Source organism: Coturnix japonica, chromosome 2 (genome assembly GCF_001577835.2).
Source record: "Coturnix japonica isolate 7356 chromosome 2, Coturnix japonica 2.1, whole genome shotgun sequence".
NCBI lineage: Eukaryota > Metazoa > Chordata > Aves > Galliformes > Phasianidae > Coturnix > Coturnix japonica.
This window is the reverse complement of record NC_029517.1, coordinates 117433399-117451380: the sequence shown is the minus strand read 5'-3', so window position 1 is coordinate 117451380 and position 17982 is coordinate 117433399. Positions and strand designations below refer to the sequence as shown.

Sequence of the window (17982 nt, the reverse complement as noted above, 5' to 3'; positions counted from 1 at the left end):
CAGGAAAAGCTTTGTTCCAAATTGGCCGAGTATGCAGGGTGAGCAAGGTATCCTTGTTTTTCTGAAGATGACAGGCATCACCCTGTGTTTTGCCGTAGAAAACTGCCAGGTGATGTCCCTGAGGCAATGGTTAGTGAGCTGTCTAATTAGTTGATGGCTTAAGATAGTCAGGAGGCCACATTCTCCCCAGACATGACCACTCACATCATACCAACTGTTGGAGTACCTGCAAGTCCCAGGCAGACAGAAAGCTTAATTAATATGAGTAACAAAGAATGCAGATCCCTTCAATAGTGTTTCTATTGTGCGAAAATAGAGTGTCTTATAGTAATGGCATGAGAAACTACCAGGTGGTGCTTCAAAGTGGTTCAGCTGTCCCGGCTTAGGGGGTAGACACTCACCAACTGTGCAGCCCCCATCTCACACACACACACAGCACCATCCCCTGTGCAGGGACACGGCATTTCCATCAGCACAGACCTGACGGGTCAGTGTGGGACAGCTGTGTGCCCCCAGCCCTGAGCACACTGTTATTCCACTCCCAGCTCCATTCCTGCTCCCTGCCATTCGCACAGTCAGCTCTTCCCTGTGCCTTGTGCAGTGACCCATCAGCATGACATGGAGGTCGAGAGTCTCCGACAGTAAAATACTGAAATAAGTTACAATTCTATGCTTCTTTTTTCATGTGAAAGGCTGAGACAGGGCATTACTGAGTGTGATAATCCCATACACAAATCTTCCTCAAACGAGTTCTTCAGATTCCAATGTTAAGTCATGGTACTGCTGTGGTTACACCACCACAGTGTTTATGTACAAGCTGTGGGAAGGTTTTTCACAGAGCTCCATCTGTACTAGCAATGCAACAAGCCGGAGGGAGAGGAGTTTGGGATTAGGGTAAAATATCAAACGTGTGATGTAAGTAAAATATGTAAGGTAAAAGCTGTTCAAAAGGCATTGGTCCCCTTGATTTCATGCAGCTCCATTTGGTGGTGGAAGCAGCGAGGTGGCTGTTCTTGAAGGCGAGCTCCCGCTGCCCCTGCTGCACACAGAGCCCCTTGTGCTCTGCTGGCCCTGAGCGAACAGGAGCTGAATTATGAGCTGTACTGCTGAAGGAAGGCACCAGGGGTGGCTCAGAGGGGAGGCTGAGTGCCACAATTCTTCCTACTGAAATTGTTTCAGAAGACCAGTAATACCAGTTATTTACTGGTCCAGTTCAAAACTCAATCCTAATGAACAGCACAGTGGAGGAGTTTGCCTGAGGAAGGTTGGTGCCACTGTGACCCAGAGGGCAGAGCACTGAATGTAAACCTTCAATACCTGAGATGAACAGAAACACTGGACTGTATGAGCATAGAGAATCACCGCATCCTTTGGGTGTTGGCTCTTAAAGGCCATCTGGTCCAACAGAGGAACACTGGCAGCTCCATCAGGGTGCTCAGAGCCCTGTCCAGCCTGACCTTGAATATCTCCAGGGATGGGGCATCCACCTCCTCTCTGAGCAACACGTTCCACATCTCCTCCCTGGACTTCTGTGGCTGGTTTTGGGGTACAGTCAAGGCTCAGGGTTCTGTGGCTGGTTTTGGGGTGGTGTTAAGGCTCAGGGGGTGCTGGGGGCACTGCAATAAGTGGGCAGCTGCAGGGTCGCGGAGAGCAGGGCTGAAGCAAGAGGTTTGGTGTCATGTAAACAGTGGGCACACGGGCCTCATCATCTTGGGTGTAAAGGTGTATTTGAGTTCTGCATCATACAGCTCTACAGGTGAGACGAAGAAACCGCTCGCAGCACCGGAGGGGCGGGAGCCCCCGGCCCGTGCCAATGGCTGCCGGGACCGGCACCGCCCCCGCCAGCCCCGGGGGAGGGAGCGGGGCTCGGGGCCGTGAAAGCCTCATTCATCGCCGGCGGCGGACAGGCACGGCCGGGCCCCGCCATGCGCCGCGCCCCGCTGCTGCTCCTGGCGCTGCTGCTGGGCACGGGCCTCGCCGACAGCCCGCGGGGCAAACAACGAGCGGCGCGGCCGCGGGACGTGCTGGAGGCGGTGAGCGAAGCGAGGCGGGGAGCGGCGGCTGTTCGGGCTCCTCCGCTCGGCCGGCGGCTGATCGGGCAGAGCCGGGGCTGCGGGAGACGGGGGCTCGGGGGGTCCCTCGGCCGCTCCGTTACTCGAGGGCTGGAGCTCCGAATCCGCAGCCGGCTGCGAACCGATAAAGGGATGGAGGGCTGCCCGCTCGCAGCGGCACCGCCGCATCCGTCCGCGTCCGCCGCCTCTGCTTCCAACCCCACCGCGGCTCCACTGCAACCGGACACCTGAGCGCCGGGGGCAGAAGGGAGGAGGGGGATTTTCCGGCGCTCGGAATGTGCCGAGCAGACGTGGGGCCGCCGCCAGGGCTGTTGCTCACCGGCAGCAGGAACCGCGCTCCGCTCAGACCCCCCCGGGGCAGCGCTGGGCCGTGCTCCCCTCCCCGCACCCCGCAATGCGCTTCGTTTGCGCTGCGGGAGCGGAACGGCGTGACCAGCGGGAGCAGCGCTCAGCGCCGGGAGGGTCCCGCAGGCGGAGCGGCGCGGATCCTGCAGGGGAGCGAGGCACCGCAATCACAGCTCCAGCCGCTCAGAGCCCGGCCCGGCCCTGACCCCTGGCGGCCGCACGGCGCAGCTCGGCCCGGACCGAACGTCGGAGAGTTCAGGGAGCGTTTGGACACAGCTCAGACACTGGTTGGAATTTGGGGTGGTCCTGTGTAGAGCTGGACCCAGTGATCCCTCTGTGTCCCTGCTGACTCTTGGGATATTCAGTGATTCGATCATAGCGGGGTTTCTTTTGTACTTGCTGTGTTTATCTTGGCTGCTCAGCGAGCTCTGCCGTCTCTTTCAGTACAACGGCGTCTGCCTGCAGGGCCCCAGCGGCGTCCCCGGACGGGACGGGAACCCTGGAACCAACGGGATCCCGGGGACGCCGGGAATCCCGGGGCGGGACGGGGCCAAGGGGGAAAAGGGCGAGTGCATGCGGGAGAGCGTGGAGGAGTCCTGGACGCCCAACTTCAAGCAGTGCTCGTGGAGTGCGCTCAACTACGGCATCGACCTGGGGAAAATAGCGGTAAGCCAGATCCAGCAGTACCGCAGGGCCTTTAAGGGCTGAAATAGCGGCAGGGTAACATAAGTGCCATACAGCTACTGCTACAATTCCTGTTGCAGCCTTCAACTTTGGAGTGTGAGGGCGGGCTCCTCAGAGGGTCTTTGCTTCAGCTCCATCTCAGCCATGTTGTGCTGTGATGTGCCCACTTGTCAGATCCTGTTACCCTTTCCTAAGCCCCCAGAAGGTGACCCAGCTACAACTTCATAGAATCATAGAATTACCCAGGTTGGAAAAGACCTTGAAGATCATCAAGTCCAACCGCAGCCTAACCAGTACCCTAACTCTAACAACCCTACACTAAATCATATCCCCGAGTACCACATCCAAATGGCTCTTAAACACAAACAGGAATGGCGACTCAACCACCTCCCTGGGGAGCCTATTCCAGTACCTAACTACCCTTTCTGTGAAGAAGTTCTTCACAGTTCAGACTTCTTTTTTCCACAGAGAGAAGGGCATAAAAATATTAACTAAAACCTTCTGAAAACGATCCTCAGGAGTAGGTTCAAAGTTGGAGTCTCCTACCAAAATGCTTTTGTCCCCCCTAGGAATGTACGTTCACAAAGATGCGCTCCAACAGTGCCCTCAGAGTCCTGTTCAGTGGGTCGCTCAGGCTGAAGTGTCGAAGTGCCTGTTGTCAGCGCTGGTACTTCACTTTCAATGGAGCAGAATGTGCCGGGCCGCTTCCCATCGAAGCCATAATATATTTAGATCAAGGCAGTCCAGAACTGAATTCTACTATCAACATACACCGAACCTCCTCAGGTACGTGCACCAACACTGCATGAACATAACGGGTGAGGGGCCATTAGCAGACCCAGGTACTGAATGCACAGTGCATGTATGTCTGCTGTGGTGACATGGCGTCTGTCTCTCACCAGTGGAAGGTCTGTGTGAAGGGATCAACGCCGGCCTGGTGGACATCGCCATCTGGGTCGGGACTTGCGCTGACTACCCCAGGGGAGATGCTTCTACTGGCTGGAATTCAGTCTCCCGTATCATCATCGAAGAACTGCCGAAATAACCCACCCCGTTTTTTATAATCCCTATTTTTATTTTGTACAATGTTCTACAAAGGTTATTTAGAGTTGGATGCAAGTTTTTGTCTATGAGGCACCGAACTTCACGCCTGTAGCGTTTGTCTGAGCTTTTTTATGCACTTTGCAGAGGCTTTTTATAATAATCAGTATAGAATATAAATATAAAAAACAACTTCATTAACTTTTCCTATCCCTTTTTTGATATATGAAAATATACCACCGCCGTTTTTAAGAGTTAAGTGTAATTTTTTTGTATCAAATAAAGAAGACTTTTTTCCATAAAATAACACCCGGGGTATTTTATTGGTCAGCAAACTTTGGCACTGTGGCACACGCTTGTTTTAGAAGATTTCTGAGTTGTACATAAGTTTGTGCATTAGGTTTTGAGATGTATATCTGTCAATTCTGTTCCTGTGAAACAATGTGGAACTGGATACTCAGCTGTTAAAGTCTTACGTCTCCCAGCGACCTCCTGGCGCCTTGATGACCATCGGTAAGTGTTAAGTATGTTCTGAATAACTAAGTAAAAGCGGACTGTCCAAGCCTTCCTTCCACTTGAGAGACCAGATTTCAGTGCAAACATCTATTTAATCATCTATGCAAAAAAAAAAAAAGAGCACTTTTACAGTTCCAAAACTCACGTTTAATTTCTCCAACAAATAGTTCTGAATTTAGCCTGTCAGACATACACAATCACTTTGGTGTTAAAGCTGGATATGTGAAGTGGTTTGGAAGATACAGAAGTAAGACAGGCTGAAATGTGTTGGCTTTCCTAAGGTGGAAGAAGGAGTGAGGAGTGGCAGCCACTGACCATGGTGTGTCTTGGGAGTTAGTGCAGCATTAGCAGCAGTGCTTTAAGGATTCTCTTCCCCAACACAATAAGTGCTATAATCAAATCATAAAAAAGTGCAGATTCTAAAGGGAAAATATAATCATGTTTACATTACAAAATCAATTTTACATAAATGCAATAATAAAAACAAAAAGCATGTATAACATGCAGAAATACACATTGTCCAGAAACTACATAGAAAAAACATTAAAGCTGAGAGATGAATTAATTTTAACTATTTGATACTAAATCCTAGCTTTTCTTCTGAACAGGTTATAAAACTTTCCCCAGGCATCTCTTAAATTTCTAGCTCATCACCTTTTAAATGTTAGAGGACTGGACTTGCAGGTAAGAGAGCATTCAAGTTTCCCTCAATGCAAGCTTATGTGTGATGCTGCTGCAGGCCAGCACCCTGCACAACTGCCATTGTTTCATGGGGTGGGAAGATAGTTTTCAAGGTATCTGAGCACAGACACTATGAGTTAAGCCATAGTGTGAAATTACTGCACGTCAGTCAACAGACAGTGGCTGTTCGTGTATGTGCCAGTGGCCTGTCTTTCCATTTATCCTGGCTCTCAGTCCCATTTAGGTCTGGAACAAACCAGTCCAGGGAAGTAACTGCAAAACTTTTATTACTCTTCTATTTTTCTTTTCTCATATCTTCACTATATATTTTGGACCCTGCACACTAGAAAACTGAGAACAGCGGGTAAAAACCTCGCCCAGGCAAAAGAAAGAAGCAGCTATTAAGACTCTATGTTAATTTGCACAGTAAATTTCTGCTAACTTTTGATTTTCATCTAAATGTCAACAGATGCTTTTAGAATTATAACTAAAAAAAACCCAAAAAACGTTATGCTCAGTAGACTATTTCCTTAATGAAGAACTACAACAAATAAACCCAAGTTTCCAAATAGTGCCTACCTTTGTCAGTAACAATTGGCATAAAAATAAACATCCTTATTCAAACATACTGAAATGTGCTGTAATTCAGCCTGCTGTTGTGTCAGCAATAGCCTTAGTCACTTCTGAGACTAAATGAGAAGTCATTGTTTTTAAGAAAGCCCTGTGCACAAAGCTTTTAGAAAACCTACAGATTTCTTCTCAAAGACCTGTCTTTGTTAAAGGTGCTTTAAAACTGCATCGCCAATGAATTACTTGGATTATTATTTTTTTTAAGTAAGCCTTCTTTCAAATAAGTGGTATTTAGTCCAATGTACAGTAATGGAGCTGTGGCCAGGGAGGGTGGGGTGATGAGAAATCAAATGAAGTAAGTTGCCAACAATGTGCACAACAGACTTTGGTCTGGTATTAAAAAGAAGCCAAAAACCACACTGCAAGTCTGTCTTGGCATGAGACAAGAAGTGCATTTCAATTTGCAATTACTCAAACCCAGGAATGGGCAGCTGACCATTTTACAGAACAATCTGAGTTTCCAAATCACACCCCTCCAAGGCTGCACTTTTTCTGTTGGATGACCAGTGGAACATGGAGCACTCCATAACCTAAAACCTGACAAAGAACAGAAATGGATTCCAAAGACACTGGTGTAAGCAGCTACATATTTTCTTCATGAGACGCACATAAAGACTTACTTAAGAAAGTTCAGACACTTCAGACACCAGAACTGCTTTTATATGAAGTTTTCTGTAGTACACTGACCAATTGTTATCTTGAGACCTGTTAAGCAGATTAGTCCATTATTCCAGGCAGGCCAGGATGAGCTGAAATGCTGCACAGCTGCCTTCACCCAGTCATAACACTACTTCACAGTTGCAGACATCTGTCTGGAGCAGACGCTGCTGATTCAGAGGGAGAGGAACTCAGCAACACAGGCAGCCTCAGCAGAAGAGATGTAGGCAGGGTTTCGCTACCTCAGAATTCTTTCCTCAAAATACCAGATCAATTCACAGTGTCAAGACAGGCTGCTATCGCAACTTAACTTCCACATCATAAATATAAAAAAATAAAGGATCTATTTTTTATGAATAGAAACTTTCACCTTTAGTTATTTTCTTTTCTAAAACCAAGTAAAAAACCTGACACGTTTTCATAAACTACAAAAGTAATGCAGCACGCAGGAGTCACTCTGAGCACATTGGGGACAATTCCTTTGTAAAATCCATGAATTCCTTCTTTCCTTTAAAGACAGAGAAAAACATTGACTTTAATATATTTTAAATAACAATCAGACATAGAACAAAGCCTGCCATTTTTCTCTCGCTCTCTCACTTCAGGGTAAGAATAATAATTCCAGAGCAGTTTCTTACTGAAGTGTTTAAAGGGTCATTCTATCAAATCTCACCTTCTTTTCTGAACAATAATATTCCATAGATGAGTTGTTTAGCTTAGGGTTTGGCTGGTGGTTTTGTTGTTGTTCTGTCTTTTTTTAAAGTTAATTCTTTAAATAGGATGCTATTCTGCCTTTCTTCGTACCACAAGAAGTGGTTAAAATGACTTTAAATTTCTGCAGTTCCAAAAAACATTTGCAGCTTTAAGCTCACTGAAGCCAACAGGGCTGAAGGGCTTTAGGGTTTTGAGTCATGTAACAGCCAGGGAGCTGAGGGAGAACACAACTTGGTTAAGTCAGCTGCTGAAGTCAGTGCTCGTTTTTATAGAACTAAAGCACCTTGTCCAGCATTCTGAATCCACTGGCCAATACATCAGAATCCAACTTTACCCAGTTTGAAGCATAGCATTCACTGTTAGGGCTGTTAGAATGTTTCAAAGACTTCTCATTTCAGCTCAATTTTTTCCAGTTTCACTGGGCCTCTGGTACATCCACAATGAGCAGTCAAAGGAGATCCTGGAAAATGCTTGGCTAAGCAATATACTGCTCTCCTTGGTGCCCTATGCTGCATTTGTTCATTTCATAATGAGTTAATGAGACTTAACTACTTTACAAGCCACAAAGCAGCCAACTCAATGTTGGTTTTTTAACCATGCTACTCTATAAGCAAAATTTGTTGGGGAAGATGATGAAGAGTCAGATCAAAAAACAGAAGTCTTCAGGTCAGCACTAACCATCACATCTCTCTTCAATTTTAGGTAACAGCTATTAGCATAATCCACATAATGGCTTCATACACACAACCATTCAGCATGGAAGGCAGTAAACACGGTGATTGTGTAAGGCTCACTTTTCCAGACACAAACCTACAATTCTGTATGCCTACCTCCATGTCCTGCGGATCACATCTAACACACCAGAGTATCTATTATGCTGATCTTGAAGACGAGCCCGTACAACTTGATAGGGATATGTTGCTGTCACAGCAAATATTTTGGATACAGCTGCCATCATTATGTATTCTGCAGTGTTCTAAAATCAATAAAAACGAACAAGCTTACCTTAACCACGGCTTAAAATAGACAATTTTCCAAAATCTTCTTTGATTTTTAAATATAGTAATTAAACAATACTTTCTTCCTCTTCACAATAAACATATTTAAGAATATTTACTATCTAGAGAGCTTCAGGTAACCAACTGTAAAATATACGTTTTGCCCTCTCACTCCTATCTACCAAAACACTCCTAGAGCAGTGTGCCAGGTGTTCCAAAAGCAGCAGTATCTTCACATAGTTTGCTATGGACAAGTGTTTAAAAAGACTACCTACGATTCCACTGTTTTCTGAAACCATTCTTCTCCCTAAAATTTCTCTAGATACTTCTCAAAACAAGGTGATTTCACTAGAGAAATACAGAACTAACCAGCTGCTTGTTCCCTAAGTGACAAGTTATTATTCTCATATACTCTACATTTCACTTTCTATATCAATACTTTATAAACTTGGCTGTTGGATGATCCAACTGAATAGAATAAACCTCCACCCGTTCCCATGCCACTACATATTTTTATTATTAACCATTTTACCAGTTTTGTATCTGACGCTCTGTTTCTGTACTTGTTGTATCTCTGTTTCAAATCCTCATATGCCATGAACTGAAGTGCTCCATGTGAAGTTCCAAACAGGCCAGGAACGAATCCCTAAAGAAAAATAAAACAGGATAAAACAAGGTTGAATAGCAGCTCCAAAGAAGTAAATAACATGACAGAGTTATCATATATGTATAATTATATATATTTAATTAATTAACTGACTGGATTAATTAATTATCTTGGCTGGAAATGATTTATACAAGCCAAAAGCTTGCTGAAAACTGCTGCAAAGGGAAAATTTATAATGGGATGAATGATTAAAATGTGGGTAAAAGGACTTGAAGAACCAAAACTTGTAAAAAAATGCTGGTGTTGAGCAGTTTTATCATATTTTCCATGACCCATTTAGGAAAGACAGAGGAGTATAAAAGATATGTCCAGACACAAAACTCTGTGTTAGATTAAACTGGAAGCACAGAATGCTGAATGCAGACAGATGAGCATATTACTAAGAACTTGGAGGAAGAAAAGGGAAGCAATCCTGGTCCATTGGAATGTCTGCCGTGTATGAGGACAAAAAGATAAATTAGTCATAAACCCCTAACTTAAAGGAAAATTAAAACAAAACCCATCAAAAACAACAAAAGGCTTAAAAACCATACAGAGCCTCTATCACTTCAGAGATTAGCTCTCTGGAAGCTACAGATTTATTCAGTCTAAGGTATTACAGACATTCAGGTATTATTTTTCGGGCTTCTATTTGATTGAATGAGGGATAATTTCTTCTCACAATAGAAAAGAATGGCCACAAACAGTCAGGAACCACAGGAACAGACAAAGAACAAACTTATTGAAAGTACCAAGGAAAAAACTGTCTGGGTCAACAGAGCCATGAACAGTATGAAATGCTGTAGTGATAGCAGGGAAAATCTTCATAACCATATGTTCATTTTTAGGCAGTAAAAACATTGCAAGACACAGAAAATAACTGCTTTGTATTTGAAAAGCATTTGAATGATGAATGTCATAGGGGAATTAGGTAAAATTTTCCCCACTAACAAGAGAAGAATGTTAAACAACACTTAAGAGTTCTCAACTCTTAAACTTAAGCCAGCAAATCTGAATAACTTGCTCCCAAGAGTCCCAGAGCATCTACTGATGACATTTGCTAAATGAATATCAGCACACTCCGTGATGCGGAAAACTTTCAAACACTGAAGAACCTTTAATGGCAAGCCAGTATTGAAACAGGCAGGAAGGACAAGTGAGACAACTGTCTGCCAATCAGCCTCAGCAAAATAAGAAGTGACATTCTTCTTTTTGATCATAAAGAAGGAAAAATTTGAATCAATGCGTTCCTAAGGAAAAATGTTTCAAAGCAAAACTGATTTCTTCTCAGTAATTAAATATCTAAGTAAGTTTTGGAATGATTATCCTACTCAATTTTCTTATTCTTGGAATTTCACACAAATACCTTTTTCTTCCATAGAAGTTTGCCATTTATTTTTTATCTACAGTAAGACTGTAAGGTGAAGATAAATATATTTTAAATCATATGTCTTAACATATCTATTATTTTTAATAGTCAAAACATATTTAAGAGGTCATATATGAGACCTCAACAGGATCAAGCTTTGCTCAAAGAAGTCCTGCTTGAATTCCATTTTGGAGAATTAAATCAATGGACACAATTAAATATGTTACTAGACATGGAAATGGTAAAGCACTTAACTCTGAACAGTAAATGATATGGGTTAAAAAAAGATGTCTCTAAGCAACTATACGTGTGGAAGATCCAGAACAAGAGAAAAGCATCCAGTCAGTTTGCATTTCAAATGTCATTACCAAAAAGGAAAAGAACCCAGGCAAAAGTACAGAGCAAAGCCTGTGCTTCTTGATAAAAGCAGGGAACAAAGTGATGAGATACTCAGAGCACTGCCAGGAGTGTTTGTGAGAGCTCATGTCAGAGCAGCGTCTGCTATACGCTTAGAGGAAATGTAGCAGATTCCCATTGCAATCTGTGTAGCACCATCTTCAGTTGGGTTCTCAAGATCCTAAAGACCAGCAGTACTAGAGTGCCCCGCTCTGCCAACTTGTGCAGAAAGATACTGGAAGAATGCCATTACGTCCTTATGCCATCTTGATTCTTTCAAGGCAAAGAAAGGCACCATCTTTTATGGAAAGTTCTCTCTGAACTATATTTAAATCCAAGATGATCAGATCCCAATGGACTTTGCTATATGCAAAAACAAAGAAATAGAAAGTCACTTAGCTTACAAACTTCACATTTGCAAGGAAGAAAATAGTACATGAAAAAAACAGCAAAATAGAGAGAGAAGTGTTTTAGGCATTAATGGACTGGAAAAAAATATTTTATCCTCAGCGTATATAATCTTGCCTATCAAAGGTTAAGCTGTTCAACAGAAGTGTCCAATATATCTATTTTCACTTGGTAATGAGCATATAGCACTGCTAGGATTTCTTTGGCTGTTCTTAGCACACTGCATTGTTGCTCTCAGTCTTGATGACCCTACATTTTTTTAATCTCCTTAAACTTTCTGCATTTCCCATTTTTATTACTGTTTTCTATAAGCTTTGCTCTAACTGCTGCCTCTACATCATCAGTGAAAGAAGATGAAACTGAGAACACAAATAAAGAAGCGTGGAGGCCAAGCACAGTATCACCATCTGATGTTACAGTAGTTAGGCTACACTACACAGCTGGCAATTTGTCCAGAGCTCAACCATACATTATGTTTTTCCCAAGGTGCAAACTCCTACAGTCTTAAGACTGTTTTAAAATGTTTGATCTCTTATGCCTCAGACTTGAAGAGCAACACGTGCTGATGGCTGCATGACATTCAACTTCTCCAACAGATCTATCAGGTATCTTCCAATTGCAAAACCCCAAGGTGGATTTTTCTTCTTTTCCCCTAGCTTAGATGCAGCAGGGCAGCTCTGACCCCAACTGTCTCAGGGATGGAGGCCAAAGGACAAAGATGGAGGGTGTGGAAGATCACTGACTAGGTTACTGGGATGACCAGTGAAAGAAAGGCTTCTATCTCTCTTCAAATCCAGGCCAAGTTCAAGAAGCACTTCACATCAACTACAGTTTAATAAACAAACAATACCTAACAGACAGTACTGATCTCAACGAGAAAGACTGGTACAGCTTTATATTACTAGGCTTGTGCCACAAAGGACTAATCGCTCAGATCAGCATCAGTACAACAGAGAGCAGATATGGAACTGCTTGGTGGACAACACCATTCTTTGGAAAGCTAATCTCAAAGGCACCAGAAAGCAACTATTTCCAGATTTTATTTCCAGTTTGCAGTGCCATTTTCCTCATCTGCTATAACAAACTCTTCCTGAAATTAAGGCCATGAGGAAAAAGAAGACACCTGCATTATATCTCCTGCAGCTCATGGTGTCTGACAACTTCAGCCTCTATTTTTCACTGCAAATAGAATTTGATGCTCAGTAATCAGGACAAATCCTAAGATACAGTGTTCTTGTTCTATAGCACTACTTGCAAGAGAAGAGCCAGACTGAACTGAAATAGGTTTCTTCACACCTTCCAGGGACTGATGAATGCATCTTGATGTAATGGCCTGAAGGAAGAAAGAGGCAAAAAGTCCATATCCAGTTGCCATCTGTTTCCCTAAATTAAAGGGAACAAAAAACCCACACATATGCAGAACATATTTAGAAGTCTGCAAATTTTATGGATCTTGAGATGACAGATTACAGAGCCAAATAACTAGGGGGCAAATGAGCAGTTGTGAAACTGTCCATTGTAGACAAAACATTAGCAAGTACTTTAGTCGTATGTTACATCGCACAAGATGTTAAAAAGACAGAGATAAGGGATGAAATGAAGGAAAGCACTAGTAGCACTATAGATTTGACTATGGCTGCCCTCTTTATCCAAATCCTAGCTATGAGTAGACTCTAAACAATTAAAAAGCAGCTTGTAGTTTCCCCTCATTTCTGAAGATGGCTCAGACATAAAACTTACACTCTATTCTCCAATGATTTCCTACCTTTCAACACTGTAATTGCTTTCCATAAGATTAAGCCTTTTTGAGTAACCTTTGCTTTGACTAAGAATAAAAATCAGCTATTACAAAAATGACTTGCAGGGTTTTTTGAGACAAATATGTGCAAGCTCCAATGCACTACTGACTGATGCCAGTCAACCCTTGAGTTTTCCTTAAATGTTATTACCTTATACAAGCCACGTATGCCCTCTGTCTTGTAGATCTTTATAAGAGCATCAGACATTCCTGCGTACTGTCGCTTTGAGGGATCAACACCAGCGTCATACTGTAATACAAGTCGCGTCTTCGTTACCCATATTGGGTTCGTAATACAGAGAGTCATGGCTCCTGAGAACAGATTGAAGTTAGACTGATCATTTTGCCCATGCCAAAGCCTGTCCCAGTTTGTTCAGTTCATTGTAACATGGGCTTCTACAATGACAAAACTACTTATCCCACAAGACTACTCATATTACTCATAACAGACAAAATTTAGGTATTCCTCTCTCTGCTGTCAAAGTTTAAAACAAAGCGTGAACTACTCATGCAGAGAGTACCTCTATAGAGCACACAGCTTTTTCTACATTCTCGGCATATGCTCTTTTTTGCTTCGCTGTTCCACAGTCAGTAGTGCAATCTGTACTAGATAGGAAACCTCAGTGTTTTCATTCTGCTCTCTTATTTGAATTAGTCTTCACATATGCAATTATGGACAGCTCAGTCATAAGAAATTTACTTACTTGTATTGATAAGTTTACACAAGCAACCTCCTGTAGCTATAAAGGCTACTTTACATTCACATTCACATTTACTTATACATTTCAACAGTGTATTTCTACAGTTAATGAGTGCTACGACATGCAAATAAAAAGTCTTCTAAATTGCCTGCACAGAAGCACGCACAATAAAGTACGTTGGAAACAACGTTTTAAAAGTCATGATGAGTAAAACTGTACTTTTATTTTGGATCTATAGTTTCTAAGAAAACCTAGAAAGATTTTCAAAAGATCTATGGCAAATTCACTTATCGTTTCAATAAGCCTTCTCTGTTCCAGATCTAAGCATTTAACATTTAATGAGTTAACAATCTAATAACAGCTAATTTACATAGTTATGTTTAGAGACTCAGCATTGTACTGAGTATGGAAAAAAAGTCAAGCTTTGTGTATAATGAAAACAAGATCAGAAGGTATCTTAACAACTGCTACTTCTGAGCAGAAAAAGGACCACACATAACTGTCCATTCATTCTAGACATCATTAATTTATTTATAGACAATAAGCATTTGAACTCAAGCACTTACACTTGCCACCTGGAAAAAAAACAGCACTGACACACAAAGAGAAAGAGCAGCATATGGACAGGCCAGAAGAAAAGATTCATCTTCTTTGCGTTTAACTCACCCGCCTCTGCAGCTGACACCAGGTGTTCGGTTGCAGTCAGACTCTCCAGCTTCCCTTCCTTCTTATAAGCTTTGATGGCATTGTAACTGTTCACAAATATAAAATATATTACAGTAAAGGTAAAAACAAACTAAAAAACAAAGCCAAACAAAACCAAACCAAAAGAAAAACAACAAAAAAACAAGCCACCAAAGCAAAACTCACTATCAAGAAAAACATTAGGTGATAGATTGCCTTGGAAAGGATTTCTAAGCTAACTATCACTGTTTGCTTGAGGAACTGAAGAATTCATGAACTATTTGATCGATAGTAATGCATATTTAAATTGATGAGGTACTACTGAAAGGATTGGTGGGACAGATGTTGAAACAGCCACTTGGTCTCAAGAATTAACTTTAAAAAAACCAGTCTTTTTATTAAAACCAACACTGGTAGTTATTTACTTTCTAATTTCACTAAGCTTTCATCTCTTGATCTGATTTCCAACAGCTGTGGTTTGAAAACATGTTCAAAGGAGGGCAACAAAGCTGGTGAGGGGTCTGGAGCACAGGCCATATGAGGAGAGGCTGAAGGAGCTGGGAATGTTCAGCCTGGAGAAGAGGAGGCTCAGGGGAGACCTCATTGCTCTCTATAACTTCCTGAAGGGAGGTTGTAGTGAGCTGGGGGTCGGCCTCTTCTCTCATATCATTAGTAATAGGACCAGACAGAATGGTTTCAGGCTGGACATTAGGAAGTATTACTTCTCAGAAAGGGCAGGCACTGGAATGGACTGCCCGGGGAGGTGGTGAAGTCACCGACCCTGGGGGTGTTCAAGGAAAGACTGGATGTTGTGTTGAGGGACATGGTTTAGTGGGAGCTATTGGTAATAGGTGAATGGTTGGACTGGATAATCTTTTAGGTCTTTTCCAACCTTGGTGATTCTATGATTCTATGAAAAGTGCCCCTGGGCACTGAAGGAGCTGAACTGTCAATAGGAGCTCACAGTGAAGCATAAGGACTGGAGTCTAGCAATAGCTGAGCCTACACAACTGACATGGGAGCTCTGCATGCCAAATAATCATTCTCAGAACCATTTCAGTTCATAGTGACCAGCAGCCAATCAGATCAGTCAGCTACTGAATATTTGAGAACTGTCTTCATAAGCAAAGCACATCAACAAAAACAATAGGAAAACCCGTCAAAATTATTAAAACAAAATCCAAACGGTTGACGGTTCAACTTTAATAAAGAACCTGATCATATTCTTTGATTCTTAACATGCCAGTTTAGGTTCTTTATTTTTCCATGAGCTTTTCAGCACAGTTTATTTGAACTTTTAAAGGACTCTCCACAAGCGATGTCATCATTTCTCAAGTTCTCAGTGTTTTCACAGCATCAAGGGGAATGCACTGTACTTGATAAAGTAACAGGTCTCTGACTCCATCTGCTCACATTCTGTAACAGCAAGTCATAACGGTGGGTAACAAGTCTGGACATACTAAGAGAACTGCATGTTTCTAAGCCATTTAGCCCATTTTTATGCCTTCTGAGAAAGGTGCAGTTTATATTTGAACATGACATGGTCCTACTTACAAGAAAAAATAAAGTCCCCAGGAAGCTCCTGCTCCCACCATGTTGGGAGTTACCCCTTGGTACAAGCCTCGTAGTCCTTCACGCTTCCAGACAGTGGTCATACAGTGGAGAATCCCATTGTATTTTGGCCTCAGCTCCAATCCATCACTCACTATGAAAAAAAGAAAATGCATTGAAAAACATTGCAGGAAGAAAGTGGTTCAACTGCATAAAAGCCACCCTACAGTGCCACAAGCCAACGTAAATGCTTCATTCATCAGCTTTATTCTAAAACTATGCACAACTTGGGCTGATGGGCGCTTTTACAGTCCCAAGTATTTCAATAGGTCGTGTGTCATTGATTCCAAAGTCAGTTCCTGCCAACACTCAAAGGTCACTTCCACCATTAATTCTTATGTTCTTTTCTCGTTGCATTGATTCGCAGGAAAACATCAAATAGACACAATTCTACTCAATAACGAAGCTGCTTGCTCAAATATTCACAAAATGTCACTGCCAACAAGACAAAGATCACGCAAACCTTTGCTTGACAGGTTTTGTTTAGAACACAGCCGTTCACACAACTTACAGCAGCCAGTACAGTTGCTGCTGTCACAACAGCAGTAGTGTGACAAGTGAGTGAGTGAGTAGTGCTGGACCTTTCTGAAAGACTTTTGCATCTTTATTTCTTATTTTAACCATGCTGCCATTAAATCAGGCTTATAAGCACATTAAACAAGGTAGGAAATCAGAGACACGCTTGCAAATCTGTCTGTCAATTATTTTGCCAATGATCAACAACCAATGCAGGAGCTATTAAGGCACAAACTTAAGATCTCATAGTCTTCATGAGTCCGACCAAAACCTAACAGGGAGACACCTGGAAAAAACCCAAGCCATCATATACAAGTACAGCAGAAATGCTAAGTCATGGCCTGGAACAGCGAGCACCTGGTGGGCAGGCAGGGTCAACGCAGGGGAGCTCCTTTACTAGGAGAGTGGTTAGGCCCTGGAACAGGCTGCCCAGGGAGGTTGTGGATGCCCCGTCCTTGGAGGTGTACAAGGCCAGGTTGGACGGGGCCCTGGGCAACCTGATCTAGTAAAGGTGTATGTTTGGTGGCCCTGCTAGGCAGATTCTGTGAGCTCAGGTGCATGCAATACATCTGAGTGTACAGAAGGGACAGAGCCAGGATCCTCCCCTTCCCAGCCCTCACTTAAAGGTTGGCAGTGGAAATGAGGACATTTCTTGCTGGAGATCCCTACCTACCTGAGACCTTTCAAAGGTAAGCAATTCTCTTCCTTCATTTCTGTGGCCTCTGCATTTGGGCTCATTCTTATTTGCTGTAGCTAAGGACTTTGCTACCCTGCTATTATCATGGTACTTTCCATCCCATTATAGCATTACAGAATCACAGAATGACCCGGGTTGGAAGGGACCTCAAGGATCATGTAGTTCCAACCCCCCTGCCTGGCAGGGCCACCAAACATACACATTGTACTAGATCAGGTTGCCCAGGGCCCCGTCCAACCTGGTCTTGAACACCTCCAAGGACGGGGCATCCACAACCTCCCTGGGCAGCCTGTTCCAGGGCCTAACCACTCTCCTAGTGAAGAAATACAATAAGCGTGGAGTAATTTAGGTTAGAAGGAACCTCCAGAGGTCATCTAACTCAACTCACTTCAAAACAGATCCGCTTATATAGGGGTAATGTGGGGCATGCCAGTTAGTTCTTTAATGTTTCCAAAGGTTTGAAAAGCCTCAGCCTCTCTGGGCAAACTTCCATATCTGATCACTTCTACGGTTAAATCACTTTTCTTAATAACATACTTGAATTTTCCACGCTCCAATTCCTCCCTGTTCCCTCAACATTCACCCCCAGGATAACGGACCCGGCCTTTACTCACCTGCGAAGCGGATCTTCACCAGGTCCAGCGGTGCAGCACCAACGTGGACACGACGCCGCCGCTCAGCCCGGCCGCCAGGTTCTCCAGCTGCACGTGGCGCAGCACGGAGCGCACGGGCGATGCGGGCGGCCCCCACGTTACACGCGTGGCCGCGGGCACCCGGCGCCGCGCTCATCCCACACACGGCGAGCAAACAGCGAGCTC

At 43.4% G+C, this 17982-nt stretch overlaps 2 protein-coding genes across 2 annotated transcripts; one reads left to right on the top strand and one right to left on the bottom strand.

The window, feature by feature from the left end:
- Positions 1-31: 31 nt before the first annotated feature.
- On the top strand, positions 32-4449 carry CTHRC1 (collagen triple helix repeat containing 1). Its single transcript, XM_015856149.2, has 5 exons — positions 32-129; positions 1781-2033; positions 2862-3083; positions 3671-3887; positions 4004-4449. Exons 1-5 carry the CDS (start codon positions 32-34, stop codon positions 4144-4146), a joined length of 933 nt encoding a protein of 310 aa, XP_015711635.2. The 3' UTR covers positions 4147-4449.
- Positions 4450-5078: 629 nt separating this feature from the next.
- SLC25A32 (solute carrier family 25 member 32) lies at positions 5079-17953 on the bottom strand. The gene is given in 9 exon segments (XM_015856148.2): positions 5079-7134; positions 8171-8316; positions 8871-8984; positions 13107-13267; positions 14323-14408; positions 15895-16045; positions 17779-17808; positions 17811-17910; positions 17912-17953. Coding segments are annotated over 9 exon segments (966 nt in total). The 3' UTR covers positions 5079-6998.
- Positions 17954-17982: the final 29 nt, after the last annotated feature.

Coding starts and splice junctions, on each gene's coding strand:
- CTHRC1 (XM_015856149.2), top strand. CDS start 32: ATGCAGGGTGAGCAAGGTATCCTTGTTTTTCTGAAGATGACAGGCATC. Junction 130..1,780: donor GTGATGTCCCTGAGGCAATG/GTTAGTGAGCTG, acceptor AACCGCTCGCAG/CACCGGAGGGGCGGGAGCCC. Junction 3,084..3,670: donor TCGACCTGGGGAAAATAGCG/GTAAGCCAGATC, acceptor TGTCCCCCCTAG/GAATGTACGTTCACAAAGAT.